The sequence below is a fragment of the Echinops telfairi genome, unplaced genomic scaffold, assembly GCF_000313985.2.
Source record: "Echinops telfairi isolate 266 unplaced genomic scaffold, ASM31398v2 ScPeMD7_2291;HRSCAF=2852, whole genome shotgun sequence".
NCBI classification, from domain to species: domain Eukaryota; kingdom Metazoa; phylum Chordata; class Mammalia; order Afrosoricida; family Tenrecidae; genus Echinops; species Echinops telfairi.
The window spans coordinates 13,332,118-13,347,646 of NW_022106189.1; the positions used below are offsets into that span (position 1 = coordinate 13,332,118).

Consider the following 15,529-nt stretch of genomic DNA (forward strand, 5'->3'; position numbering starts at 1 on the left):
TTAAAATGGTGACACACAATGATCCTATAAGACAGATTAGAAAACCTCTTCTTCTTTTTTTTCCCTGCAGAGCGGTTGGTAGTTTTGAACTGACATTTCAGTTAGCAGGCCACCCACACCATACCTGTACAATTTTGTTCCCATTAAACCTTTTCCAGCTTCCTATTGATAGACAAATAGAGATGGTATCATATATAGGCTGATGTCAAAATCGTCTTACAAGACAATTTCCTGGTACCTACGGAAATGTTAAAAATATATTTAAGGACATGGCTAAAAAGAAATGCACTCTGAAATCACAGACACAGTGCTTTGTTTTATCTGTTGCCAAAAAAATGTATTTGATTACTTAAGTAAAATTACAGTACCTCTGTTGTTAGTATTAAATGTTAAAGAAATGGGATCTTCCCCCCTTTATTTTCAACTTTCTAAGAAAGTGCATGTAACAGTCCAATTTTTTTCCTCCATACCTAATACAAAATAAACCAACATTCTATCTGCTTTCTTGATCAGGAAGAAGCTTTCGCTCTTGTAAGGAACATATGTACATTTTAATGAAAGTGATATTTCTCATTGTATGTATGTACAAGAGCATCTCCGTTTTCGCCACTGAAGGTTGTTCAAGATGCTATACTTAGCAGCAGTGTGAAATTCCAGCACACAGTTTCTATGGTGAATATACCTACAAGGCAAAATGTTACGTCTCAGTTTCAACTACCAAAACAACACTTGTAAATTTCTCTAAAGATCTCTGCGTGCTTATTACTGTACAGAAACTTATTAACATTAAAGACGACTCAAGTAAAATGCACAATACAAATAGCAGTTCAAAACGGAAATGGTTAAATCTACCCCCCCCCAAAAGTTGAATTTAGAATTAAAATGAAAAAACAAAAACAAAAACAAAACTTGAACCTTTCAGAGAACCACTCTGTTCAGTCTGTACTTTTAGTCCTTTGAATTTGCTTTGTGAGATTAGACAATGTGTTTGCTGATAAAATTTTCCAGCAGGATTAGAGTATACATTTATATACAGTCTTTATTAGAGATCTAATGCATCACGGAGGCATTGCATCAACACCAGATTCATATTAAACTGGATATAGAAAATAAGTTAATGCCAGATTAAGACCGCCTAGCAGGGCAACTTGCAATTGCCATAAATGTTACAGCAAGTTTACAACACTCTAGTCAATTAGTATTTAGTTCCAAATACAGAAGACCAAAGTTAACTCTTGCATTCTCTTTGCAAAGCAAGGTTATTATCACTAATAAATAGCTTTCTTAGAACTCTAGAAGTTGAACAAGGTACAAAAGAGTGTCTTCATAATGTTGTAGTTCATAAATCTAGGGGACTAGAGGGCAAGGGGTGGGACAAGGAAGGAGGTGGCGGCGGCCAATGGAGGTCACACTCTGAACAGGAATGTTCGTTCTCAAGCCCCAGTCAGTTTAACTCGTAACGATCTCTTTGTTTTCCTCCACGAAGCGGGTGAAGTGGAAGTTGGTTCTATTCTCACTGCTGGCCATTTTTTCCAGGCCGGCCAGTGGAGCATTCGGCTCTGAGTTCTGGAGCTTCTCCAGATTTCCTGTCAGCCCACTAATAGGTGAGCTGCTACCACTGCCAAGGCTTCCAGGAATTGGAGGGATGCCACCATTCTGAATGACGGAGATCTCGTTGGCCTTCATCGCGAGCCCATTGGACAGCGCTGCTGCATATTGATTCCAAAAACTGGAAGGATCCCCACTTCCTGACCTTGCTGCCAAATCCTTCTGGAAAATTTCTGGGAACTTGACCGAATTGCCTCCTAGAAATGTCATGGGACCATCCACAGAGAGTCGCCGACCACGTCGTGCCGGGGTGCTATTCCACATGTGAGTGCCCATGTGTACCTGAGATGCAGGGAGAGAGGAAGGAAAGGGGGGAGGGGGGGGGGAGCGGAGAGGGAGAGAAGCTTAATAGTTTAATCCGTCTCATCTCATATCTCAACACTCAACAAAGCAAGTGGCCTAAATGTCTATTCTTATTATGTGACAGACAGTGGAAAAGGTAACAGAAACCATCCAGTCCTGTTGACCAGTAATAGCGTGCTCGCTCTCTGCAGCCCTGGGTCGGCTTTCTTCTTCCTGAGCAAAGATGCCTTGCTTACTCTGCTTTTATTACCTGTATTTAGCTTATAATGGCCTCAAGCAAGCCAGTCAGTAGCAGATAGCTCCTTTCAGGGTTAGAATTATTATGTCCACTCTCATTGCAATGGTAAGTATTGTATCTGACACCCTTTACCCTATAAATGTTCTTTTCAGGTGGGAAGAAAGTACCCATCACCGATTGCCCATTGGAGGACCCGTATATGGCAAGAAAAACCAGAAAGTAATTATTCATCTTGCATTACTGGCAGCAATCTCTGGAGAAATACACTGTCAACAGAAAAATGTACACAGTGAGAGCGTTCAACTGTTGCTCTAGAATTTAAGCATATTTGCTTTATTTCCAACACCTATCAGTAGGAAATGTTATATAATCAATTAATCATCATATCCATTAGCTGTGTAGTGACATTATTTATTTATTTTTTAGAGAAACAAGCCATGCTGCAGAGTTATGAAAAATGGATGCACATGACCATGAGCACTATAATTATTAAGTGATATGGGCAACACCCAGGCCTCGTGGAGGTCTTTAATCAATACCCCATGGCAACGCCGGGGCTGTCTTATTTAGTAGGTAAAGTAATTTATTTGGTGCACTTAGCAAGACAACAGAGATTGTCGCCACATTGCTGTAATGCCAAATGATTCAATGCCCTCTGACATTCACCAAGCCACAATCTGCGCTCATCCCTGCCACGATCCTGCAGCCCAGAGGTACCCACACCTCTCCACCATCAGCCCCACCAGGCAGGCTCCTTTGCAGGATCTCTCCCTGAATATCTGGGGTGGTGACACGCAGAGCATACATTACCAATCTGGGGTAGTGAGACAGAGGCATGAGGGGCAGATGGAGTGAGGTACCTTAAGATTGCCTTTTGTCGTGAAAGCTCTTCCACAAATTGTGCAAGCAAAGGGTTTCTCTCCAGTGTGAGTTCTCTCGTGAATCTGTAGGGCACTCGAGGAAGAGAAGGTTTTGCCACACGTGTTGCAGTAGTGTTGTTTCGGGGTTCTCCTGGGCAGAGTTGGGAGCAGAACTGGGGACGTGGCAGAGGATGGCAGAGACCCGGAAGGGACGTGACTGCTGGGGGTGTCCTTACTGTCCTGAGGAGAAACATGCACAAAGCCATTGACTTCTGTCTTGATAAGAGATGACAATGAGTTGGTGGGAATCACTGCAGAGTTCTGATTGGGGCCAAGGTTGGAACTGGGCTCAAAGAGTTGTGATGGTAGATCTCGCATCTGATGTGTCAACATGTGCTGCTTCAAATTACCCTTTGTGGAAAAGCCACGATTGCAAACTGTGCAAATAAAAGGTCTCTCTTTGGTATGACTTCTATAGTGAATGTCCAAGGCACTCTGACAGGCAAATGTTTTGCCACAAATGTCACAAGCAGTGTTTTTAAATTTACCCCGGTCTCTGAAAGGGAAGAGGATTCCCAGAGAATCTTCTTTGATTATTTTCTCTGCCTGACTGGAAGTCAAATCCAAAGCCCCACCATTCACTGGAGTGGGAGACAAACCATTGGCAAACTCACTTGGTAATGCTCTCTGAGATTTCTCCTCCATGCTGGGTGACTTGTGGAACTCCTGGGTGCTGTTGGATGGGGAGAGAGCCTGCATGGAAGAGGTAGACTCTGAAATGGCTGGGCTCCCAGCACTTTGGCTTTCCACGTCACCACCTACTGACGATGAGTCATTGGTTAGGACATCCCCCTCCATGGACCCATTCTCCACGGACTTCAGGCTGGCCTGCAACTGCTCGGCCAGGCCGGCATTGATCATCTTCATCTGATTTTCCAAAGCAGCGATGCTCGACATTTCTAGGGGTAAAGGTGAAGAGGACAAGCTGTCTTGGGATGCATCCGCGGACTTGGGCGTATCGGGGATGCTGCCCTCGGGACAATCTTCCATGTTTTCATCAGAGAAGGTGTCGAGGTCATCAAAATGCTTCTCATCGAAGGAGCCTGTATCCGACTCCATGGACTCAGGATAGCTCTCAGAGACGGGCGTGTTGGGGATCTGGCCTCCCATGTGCATTCGGATGTGCTGCTGCAGGACCACCGCATTGGTGAACTTCTTCTGGCAGATGGGGCAGGAATGCTGGACTCGGAGTGGGGGCATAGCCCGGTGGACACTATAGTGAGTCTTCAGATTCCCTTTCGTGGTGAAAGCCCGGCCACAGATTTTGCACTTAAAGGGCCTCTCCCCAGTGTGCGTCCGGTAGTGCATTTTCAAGGCGCTCTGACAACTGAGGACACGGTGGCAGATGATGCACTCGTTGGGGTCAGTTGCCTTCTTGTCAATGTTCTCAACCAGTTGCTGCAGCTTGGACGTTTCTGAGGCCTGGCCCGAGTCCAAAAGCCCTCCAAAAGGAAACTTTGCCTTGAACTGCTCTGACATGAGTGGCAGCAGCGGGTTGGTGAAGGTGGCGGCATTGCCTGGGCCAGGGTCCCCAGCGGGGGAGCTCAGGGAGCTGTTGCTTGCTGTCAGGATTGAACCAGGGACCACGCTGTTTTCCTCAGTTTTGCCACTGGCGGGTAGCAAACTGGACCCTTCCGCTTCCTCAGGGAGCCCAGCTGGGTTTCTTGTAGCCAGCTCAGGGACCCCAGAGTCACTTTTGACTGAGGCTGGTGGGCTGGCAGCAGAATGGCTGATGGGAATGGGGGCTGGCTCCTCTGTCTTGATGAATGGTGTCAGGCTCGGGAGGGTCGGGGGTAATGGTAGGCCAACAGAAGTGGTCAGAGTGGGCAGCACTGGTTTGGTGTCTAGCCAGCTGGTGACTGGCTTCTCGGGAGGGATGGACATGCCATATGGAATCCCGGTACTTGTGGGAATATTGTCCAAATGCTCAGGCACAGGGTAGGGGTTCATCTGGATATGAGGGTATTTCTCTTTGTGGCGCTGAAAGTGAACTTTCAGGTTTCCCTTTGTGGAGAACCTGTTCCCACAGATGTTGCATTTGAATGGTCTTTCTCCAGTATGAGAACGCAAGTGGATCTGCAAGGCACTGTCACTCCCAAAGACCTTCGCACAGAACCTGCACTTGTGTTTGAAGAACGCCTCATCCGAAGTACTTTTTGCTTCAAAAGCAGTGACATTTGGTGGCTTGCTCTTTCTTTGCTGGGCCAAGGCAGACAAGGCATTTAAGTCCTCCACGGTTGTTCCAATGTTGGGCAAAGGGCTGGGGAAAACCGAGTTAGCAGGGGCTGGCTGAGGTAGAAGTGGATTCGATGCAGGGCTTAATAAACTGCTTATTGCAAAAGCTGGTGAGGATGACGCTGAGACGGCTGGGTTGCTGACGTGGGATGGCCCAGCACTGGAAGCTACTTTTTCTGAGGAGGGGGTGGTCACTGCCGCCGCCAATACGTTGATATTGGGAGAAGAGCCACTGTGGGATGGACCGATCGTGTTGCCAGAAGAGCTCTGAGGTAGCTGAATTGGGGGTAGCTGTTTCACACCACTGATACTGGCAGATTGGCTAGCGAGGCTCTGTGCTAATCCAGCTGCTGCCGCCAGCTGCTGAGATAAATGGGAACTTAGCGTGGACAAGGGGTTGGCAGATGTTCGTAAAGTACCTTGAGAAGGACTAGATGATGTTGGCAAGTCTGCATTCTGTGAAGCCAACAGCAGTATTTGGTGCCGAATCTGTTCGATCAGCTGCAGCTGGTGGATCTGTTGCTGCTGCAGCGCTAGGAGCTGCTCCATGAGAGCCGGGATGGCCGGTTTCCCTCCAGAGGCCCCGCTGCACCTCGCTTCCTGGGAGAACTGGGCCACTGCCACCTTGGTGCTCTGGAGGTTCTCGATGATGACGTTACTGTTGATCACGGAGAAATTGCCCAGTGTTGTCAGGTCCCCGAGTTGAGGTAGAGAGGTTGTGATGGCTGAGGTACCTGTGGAGGGGCTACCCTTGCAGCTTGGGGTGCTACTGCTGTTGCTGCCGCTGGGAGCGCTGCTGCCGCTTTTGTTAGCAGCTGCGGCTTCCACCTCCATGGACTCTTCCCTGTCAAGCCCGTTGTGTTCTGAAAGGTCGCTGCAGTCTACTTGATCTGTTTTGTTAACTGGGTCATTCACTTGTTCATCAGGATTATCCGAAGGGGGACTAGGGGAGAAAGTTTCGGGAGGGGAAGGAGGATTTTCATTTATGATTAAAACTAATTGCTTTTTAGTACAGTTCTTCTTGTGGAGTAGAAGATCTGATAATTCAAAGAACTCAGCACAGCACCTGCCACAGACGTGGGCATCCTTGTTCTTAGTGGTTCGATTTGGTTGACCCTTCTCTGTGTCTCCTACAAACAGCAAAAGGCACAGAATTAGAGAGGGAGACCGCACGGAGTCGTCTATGACTTAGAAAACAAAGTTCATTAATTGTTTTCTACTCAAGAAGTTCAAAACTTTAGCCCCAGAAAAACAATCAATATTGCCCAAGACATTCATAATTCATTTCCAAAGAGCGGAGGAATGCCTAGCAATCTGCTGTCTTCAAGAGTCATGGTCGTCAGATAATCCATCAAAATATAAAATACTATGAACCCCAGACATTGGTGCATAATGAAATTCCATAGCAAAATATTGATTTCCAATATTTTATACACCTTCTTGTCGACTTGTCCAAAGAGTGTCCGGCAACCATTCTGAGGACTCATTAGGCTCTTAGGTTTCTGTCAACCTTATTCATTTTCAACTGATTCAAAGATATCGGTGACAGTTTGTTCTGTCACTAAACTAATTTGTAGTCATTCAAGTCCCAATCAGTTGTTGACAGGGGTGGGGGCTGGGGGAGTGCATATCACCAAACTGTAGGCTGACCATTTGGAAATCACCTTCAACCCCCCCACCTAGAACCTGAATGGAGGCTGAGCCAAGAAGAACACACTTAGGCCACATCCGTAGCAAATCCTCCAGGGCCCTTCTGGGACCCAGCTGAATACCCAAGGGAAAACAACACATCCACAATGGCAAGAAGCACTGCAATGCGAACCCCTTACCAGGCCTGCCTGGGACTGATATATCACCCCCTGGCATGTTTATTTTTAAAATTAAAGAATGCAACCCAGACTAACCAAGGAATATATGCCAGTATGCTCCAAATAGCAACATTACCACTCTAAATATTTCATCAAAAGTGTTCTGTAGATCTATAAAAATAGGCCTAAGATTTACATTTCTGATTAAACATCAACTCAAAAAGAGATGTGCAGTTTACGAGGAAGTGCTCCCATTCCATAAGACATTATTCTTGGTTTAGAGTTTGGAAATGCTCTGCAATTCTCCTTATCGGAATGCCTTTAAAAACAGTTTGCTTTTAACTGTTATCAATTGTTTAACAGATTGTCCTAAACCTTTCATTATAAAACTCCCTTTATTCCGTGTTTGTTTCCACTGGTTGCTCAGATTTCTTCTCACTAAGATCCATTTGTAAATTAAACATAAAAATCTCCAACTCCAGGCTAACATCCTATTCAAAGACAGGATGGCGTCCCATTGTTTGCCCAGCATGGGGAACACCAGCTCCTGTCGTACAAATGGTGTGTGGTCATCTTGGAAGGCTGTGGAAAAAAAAAACTGTTTAATTCAAGGATTACCTCCCTGCATGCCTTTTTTTTCCCCTCCAGTACTGAATCAGAGAATAGGTAGTTTCCATGACTTCCAAATTGAATCTCTCAGAAAACTTGCAGAGAAAAAGAAAGTAATTGCAGATATGAATGAAATGCACAATCAAAATGCTGCTTTTGGGGGGAAATTTAGAGTCAAGTCAAAAGATCTATTATCCATTTGCCTTTTTGTAGCAAACATCAAAACTGCCTAAGGGATTTTGCATTCTAGAAAACAGTCATTAATACCTAAATACGAACTTCTGAAAATGCCTCAAATCTGTTGGCCCTGAGTGATGACAAAGTTGATCAGGACCCTGAACAAACAGCAGACATACCTTTATTCACTGGGTGTGTTGCTTGAGCAGTTAAGTTAATCTTAACAGCTTTCCTAATATTGCTTTTTAAATCTCCAAGCAGGTATCGTGCACAATAAATTGACAGTAACAAACAAATCTTTGTTTCAGCCGAAAATACCAATAATGAATGATTCAGTTTTAATTTAATGTTTCATCATCTAAATTGGCGCTGGATTCCTATGCACATCCAAGGTGCTATTTCAAGTACTTTCTGTCTCCCTTTCAACCTTAAAATCGCACAAACAAAATATTAAACAAAATTCACTAAAGTTATGTTGCTTAACTTGGGACAAAAATAATGTGACAAAAATTCTGTTTAAAGCTTCTTATTTTGACAGCCAATTTTAAATGATGCATCCATTTCAGATGCTTATTTTAAACTAGGAAATGCAATTCCTAATATATTCAACAGAAATGTTATTTCTTTCTCTTTGCACATTTCCATATGTAATGGTTATGTTTCCATCTACTTTTACAGCCAATTATGAAGGAACAAAAGCTATTCTGTTTGTTCACACATTTTCAACAAAATGCATTAAAACTATTATGTCAGCATGTTCTATTAAGCTCTGCATTCAGTGGAAAATACTTTTCAACCAGCTCACATTTATCAAAACATAAAGCCACTTTAAAACACAGTTTTGCTTGGTCAGCTGGGCTTAGACAAATAATGACAGATTCAGAACTAAATAACCAGCCAGGGAAATCAGAAAACTGACTCTATCAATTGTACACATTACAATATAGTTGCTTTAAATATTTAGCACATCTGTGCTCACGATTAAAGGGCATTTTAATTCTTTATAGCTTTCAAATATCTGATAGTCTCATAAAATGGAAGAAAATGAAAGGTAGGTAACTTCATAGGATTTAGCTGATTCTGACTTTCCTATGCGAACATTCTGCATTTGGGTGCCTAACAAGCCTGTTTGCTTCTAAGAAAAAGACTGTTTTAAAAGTTGTCCATATTTTAGCTAAGCTTTTTCAAAACATTAGACATTTTAAGAAGTGGCTATTTGATCTCACTGTAGAGTCAATTAATTTAATTTCCTGATGTTTATGAACACCAAAAAAAAAAATTCTGATATCTATTTTGTTTGGTTTATTTCAAAAGCAGGTGTCACTACAATATAATTGACTGTCACAGTTCTTAACTTTAAATTTATCTGCATTCTGAAAAGAATTCCAATGAAAAAGCTTATTTGCTCTGTGTGCATGTGGGGGGGTGGCAAAACATGAGGTCTAGTCTGAAAGCTTTAATTACCATAGAGACTATTATAAATTGTAGAGTTGTAGTAAGACGCAGACCGCCCCCCACCAAAAAAAACCCACCAGAAAGCAAAAACTTAACATGTCTGCTATTTTGTACCTAGCTCAATAATCTGTTAAAAAGGATTATAACTGGTGACCCCTTATAATAAATACAGTTGCTTTGCTCCCTTGCATGATGTTGAAAATAACAATCAGGTCATTTTCAATGCAGTTTGCATGCAAATTAAAGTAATTTTGTAATCATGGTCAGATAGGGAAAATTTTTAAGTAGTTTCTAAACACACACGTGATAGTTTAAATATTTTAAGGCATTTTTTTTTAAAGGGGTGATCTTATTGCTCCACCAAGTTTATTCTCAAATTCCAGATGTTTTTATTTTATTTGGGTGCTTGATGCCTACATCAAATTTGTTGGGTTTTCATCATCTGAGCCGAACACTGCAGAATAGGAGGCAGAAAACTGAAGTATTCTGGCACATTTGTCTACTGAGAAAATAGAAATAAAACTATGCCCCACACAGAAATGTTTAGCTAGGTAGGAAAAGGATGCAAAACAAAACCAAACCTACCCTACTGCATTTAGTTTTCTTTTTTGAAGCTCCTCAAAAAATATTCCGTTGTACCTCACATTCTCTGAAGCTCGCCCTCACATTTTACAACAGAATCTTTCCCAATTGTGAGTTTGGAGCTCATAATTTTCATAGGCTATTCCTGTCTGTAGATCTGTTTGGAAAGGTTATCACAATCTTTTTCGATTGACTAATCATTATCTTGTTCTTGTTCTTCTTCTTCTTTTTGCATAGATCTGGTAAAAGCCTGAATCTGAATGTGGATGTCCAATCTAAGATTGCAAAGACATTTTAAATATTGCAGGGCATGCTGTGCATATTTCCTGTTAAGTCTAAAGTTTCTTCTATCTGATATGTAATTCCCAAATTTATTGGCACCTTCAAGTTCTCTCAGTGTTCTAACCAAGAATAGCATAAGACTCCAAGTGAGATTTCTGCAAAACTAACCACCCAGACAAGGCTTTGCTTTTAAATTCTCAACCCAAGCTCGCTTAAATGTACACAAGAAATGAAAGGGGAAATGTCGTCCACATAGATGAATCAAACTGAACACTAGATGGGGTTCCAGTTGCAAGGGTTCGTTCAAAAACTTCTTTGTGGCTTTCCTATTCCAGTGACGCGTAAAAGAGAGACTCCTTAAGGCAAGATCTAAACTTTGACTACATAAACATTGGCAAAGGCACAAGAAACTAAATCCCTGTTGTTTGAGGGTAAAGCTGAGCTATGGGAACTACCTGTCAATCTTCCCCTTTGGGGGTCTGGCATCTGAGGGTGACAGGGGAATAAGGTTAGGAAAAGAAGCCAAGCTGATAAGGTGAAACTAAAATAAACTACTAACTTCCTGCTAAGTGACTAGCAAGACTCAATTTGGGGGTCACTGGGAAGATACTGAAGGACATATTATGATCTGGACCTTGTCACCTTTGCATGGAAGGAGGCTAGCAAAGGTTAAAACAGCTCAACACATCTAGGTTTTTTAAAGCCTGACACAAACTTTCTTTCTTTTGCAGGGGAGGGGGTTGGTTCTGAGGTTAACGAACTATCTCCTCAGTTTAACTGTTCCATATTTTGGAAGAGGTGGCTAGCTGTACCAGTATGTCTTAGAAAAACACAGTTAAGATTGTAAAAAGGAATTTGCTGTTTGTTACAGAGATTGGCTATTAACAATCTCAAAACAACTTAGCTACTAGTTCCCTATCCCCCCATACCTAGTAAGAGTGCCAGGTTAAAATGTGGGTTTCTGCTTTCCAAAAGGGCTTTTGTTGGTAAAGTCAAAAGAAATAAAATAAAGTCCTCAAAGAATAACTTATAAATTGACACTTGTGTTCATAAACCATAGGAGAACTTGATGCAAAATAAGCTAGAAAACATTCAAGATCCTAAATTCATTCTTACATTCACTGTCTCACACTTCATTTAAGACTTTGCTGATTTGTTTGTTTGTTTTTTAACATTTGAGGATGTATGAGCAGCCACCCCCCACCCCCACCGCATTTCTCATCCAGAATCTTCCATTACACTACAAACTTCAACTCAAAATAGGCCTCTTAAGCATAAATTCTTTCCAACAGCCTTATCATGCAGGTGTCGGTTTTTCAAAATAAGCAATTAATTATAGTTCTTTCTAACCTTTTGGGCCCAGAAATCAATGCATTGCCATTAAACTGCTCAGAATGAATAAATTATTTTGATAAATAATAGAATTTCACTATTAATATATATAAGGGGGATTTTTTTAAAGATTCTTTATATGACAAAGTCACTGTTTTCTCTGTAATTCATTTAAAATTTTCCTTCCAATATTACATTTTCCTTGAAAAAGCTAAGCACTGAATACTTTAAAAATAAATTAAGGTGTCTGAATAGGCCATCCATAGTGTTACAGGAATCCTCAAAACACCACCAAAAGAACGCACACCAAGTAGCCAATTTAAGATCTTTAGTAAAGAATACACCTATGAAACTATTATAGTTCTCCAATGCCCCTTCTCCTCCGAGTGACTTAACTGGGTATGTAGGATTTCCAATTGCAGTTATTTTCCTATGAGTGATTTGAAACTTGTTGATATCACTTGACGATTTGCCATAATTTTGGTTTCTAAGAAACAGAAAAATCCTCTAGTTTCTTTTAGAGTAGTCTGGCATTTCAGCTGCACTAGGGTAGCAACATCTTAACACGGACTAAACAATCTTGTTTTCTTGAATTTATTCCAATTAAGTTCTATTGGTATTGCTGTGCATCAGGGCTTGCTTTTTTGGTTTTGTAAGCATACATATTTACATGCAAGGGGACTTCAAAATTTTCGTGGGAAACTTCCATGACCTTTTAACTCTTTTCCATGAACTTTTTGAAGCCCCCTTGTCCATGATACCCGCAGCACATTAGTTCATTCTGGGCTACTGCCACTGAGGTCTACAAACGTTTCTAGGGCCCTCCTAGGTTAAAAACCTTCAAATTTGAGACACTAGCAAAGGAATAGAGCAAAAAAAAAAATAACTTCAATTCACAATGTCCAACAATTAATTGGGCATCTTTTAAGGCCATCTCAAGATACAAGAGAAAAACAGACAAACAGACAAACCTGCCAAATTGTTAGACAAGCTATTTGTCTTCTAAAATGTACTAACTTTATGTTACAAAAATAAAAGCAAAATACGTCCTGACAATGGATAAGTGCACGCGAAGAGGAATAGATTGCTGGGCTAACTGCAGAAAAGGTGACTTTTAATGGCAACTGATTTATATTATGAAACCTCAATTCCATTGATCCGACAAATATCCCCAAATAAAAAGCACTGGAATTCCCTTGGTCTTCCTATAAGTTAGGCATTGGAAAGGATTAGTTGTGTAGAGTATTACCGCAACAAAAGGAAGCCTAGTGGCACACTGCATAAGCATACTGTGGCTGCTTAGAGAAAGATTGGCTGTTCAAACCCACCCAGCAGCTCTAAATGGAAAGATCTGGTGATTTTCCTGAAAAAAGCCTTCGGGGCAGGTTTACTTTGTCACATGGGGTCACTGTGAGTTGAAAATACATTCGGACAGCACCCTAACAACAACATTACCAAACCACACTAAATCCTTAAGTCTTATTACAAAACCTACCCTCCAGGCAATTTCTTCCAAACTTATTGTTCAGCCACGTAAAAATAGTGAGAGCCTAAATCCAATCCCACGGAAGAAAAAGAGGAGGGAGTGGGGAGAGGACAGGGAAGGGGGTTGGAAGGGAAGTAAGTGCCCCTTACAGTTTACTGCTTCTTAGGACAATGAACTAGCTTTGGGGGTGAAAAAAGAAAAAGGAATTAGAAGAAAAAGATAGGAAAGAAACTTCATTCCAGATACTTAACTAACGCCCTTCAAGCTCAAATCAATGTAAAAATAACAGTACTAATAATAATCATGGTAAGAAGCAGTGAACTCTTTTTTATGCTGTTGCTTTATGAGCAGACTTACCTATTAAAAATTCTTGATTTGCAAGGCAAGAAGAGAAAGGAAAAACCTAGCAGGCTTTATTTTTCCATGCAACACAGGATTTTTTTTTTGAAAGTGGATGAAATTATTTCAAATTTACACCACCACCACCACCTCACCCCCCAAAAAGAACAACCAATCTTTCTCTTTTCTTCTTTTTGGGTTTTACAATGACAAGTTGTGAGCTCTGACAGTATTCAGCGGTGGAAGTTCTGACCAAAAACTTTAAGAAAGATGAGTGTGGGCAAGAGAAGAAGAAACCAGTTGAGGCAGCCGGAGAAAAACATCGGAGAAGTTGCTCAGGCCTCTGTTCCGTTCTCCCCTGGCTTTGCCAGGAGTGGAAAGCTGAAAACTCTTAGGGGCTCTTAGTGGACTGAGAAATCCCAGAGGCTCTCGGTGAGGCTACAAATGCTTTAAGGAAGAACTTTGGAGGCACGTGTTGTAAGCAATGTTCTGAATCAGTTTCCCTAAGCCAAGCATCCCCTTCCCAGCAGCTGGGTAAAGGGAAGTGTGTGTACTGGGAGGGGAGGGATCCCTTTCCTTCGCAGCCAGGGCTTTGCATCCGAGGTCCACTGTAAGGAGCAGGCCTCTGGGGAAGGATCCTGAGGACAGTGGGGCCGGCTTGTGTTTGGTGGACACAGATGGGGATCTCAGAGTGTTCTTCTGAACCTGGTCGGGGTCCGGCTCCCTCCTATATGCTCCCAAAGTAAACATGAGAATCCCAGGAATTATCCTGCGGGGTAGGGTAGAGTCCCAGCTGGGGTTGCACGGGGAGCCGAGCCGAGCGCCATTCCATTGCCCAGTGCGCTGGGCCTAGCTAGGAGCCTGGAGGCTCCTACACAGAACATTCAAGGGACAAGGCGCAATCCAAGGTGTCCTCCTCTCCAAACACCGCCCCCACCTCTCTCACTCTGGGCCATAGGTCCTGAACACAAACTTTGTTCTGCACTTTGGGGGCCTCTCGCAGTGGTCACCTCCACCAGAGAACGCAAACGCCCGGCATCAGGGAGAGGTTCTCCTTTGGGCTGGATAGCCCAACCCTGACAAATAGCCCTCCCAACTCCCTTCCCCGACTCATCTGGAAGTGTAGGGTCCCACGAACCCCAGCGGGCGCAGTCTCTAGATCCTAGAGGTCACTGAGTGCACGTGTTGGGGGAAAAGATGCAAGGGAGAGCAACTTGGGTAGCCCTAAGGACACCTTCCCTTCTGTTCGCACTCGGTTCGGGGAGTAACCGACAGCGAAAAGCACTCTTCGCCCCCGCCGCGACCACAGCGTCAGGCTCTGCGCGCCTCGCTTCGGGTCCCGACCTTCTCCCAGCTGTGCCCCCCGAAGTCCCTCCATTGCGCCGCGCAGGCCGAAGTAGCGTGTGCGCGGGCGTGGGCTGCAGTGGGAGGCCGAACTCCCTTCGCGATCGGAGTTCAGCCCCGAGCACCAAGTAAACTTCCGTCCCGCTTGCGGGAGGGCCCGGGACAGCCGGGGCCCCGAGAGCGGCGCCGGGAGAACGGGAGCCCGGTGGCCGGCGCGCCTAGCCCTCAGTCCACGCCCGAGCCCCGCCAGGGACCCGGAGGCGGCTGGGGCGCCTCCCAGGCTCCGCACCCCGGAAAAACTGGCCCGGGGGATAAAAGCAGACCGGCTTGCCCTCCGCCCCACAGGAGCACCCAACAACTCCGGAAAGGTCCTGCCAGGAAAAGTGTGTGCTGTACCCGGAGCAGGGGGGAAGCCAGGCACAGCACACTGAAAATGCGAGAGAAGGAGACAAACTCCCGGCGTGGCCAGGCGAGCCGGGACTCGGGGGTTCCGGGTGCGGGAGCCAGGCGGCGTGTGCGTGGGTCCGAGTTGCGTGAGTCGGAGTGCGTGTGTGGGGGTGGGTGTGTACGTGTGTGTAAGTGTGTGTGTGTGTGTGTGTGTGTGTGTAGGTCCGCGGCGCGGCCCGAAGCACTCACCATCTCGCCGGGGGAGCGAGGCCACTTCGGGGTCGGATTGGAAATGTTGCGGCTTCGCTTGCTTCCTCCGCGACATGCTGGCTCACACATCAGCTGGGGCAGAATAAAAAATTACTAAAAAAAATCTTCTCAAAATTACGGAACTCGAGCGGCGGCGGCGGCGGCGGCTCCCCCC

At 44.1% G+C, this 15,529-nt stretch overlaps 1 protein-coding gene across 1 annotated transcript; it reads right to left on the minus strand.

Annotated features, from left to right (window-relative positions):
• Positions 1 to 296: 296 nt before the first annotated feature.
• SALL1 (spalt like transcription factor 1) lies at positions 297 to 15,480 on the minus strand. The gene is made up of 3 exons (XM_004704676.2): positions 15,355 to 15,480; positions 3,010 to 6,434; positions 297 to 1,890 (listed from the first exon to the last, which is right to left on the minus strand). Exons 1-3 carry the CDS (start codon positions 15,428 to 15,430, stop codon positions 1,450 to 1,452), a joined length of 3,942 nt encoding a protein of 1,313 aa, XP_004704733.1. The 5' UTR covers positions 15,431 to 15,480; the 3' UTR covers positions 297 to 1,449.
• Between the last annotated feature and the right edge of the window lie 49 nt (positions 15,481 to 15,529).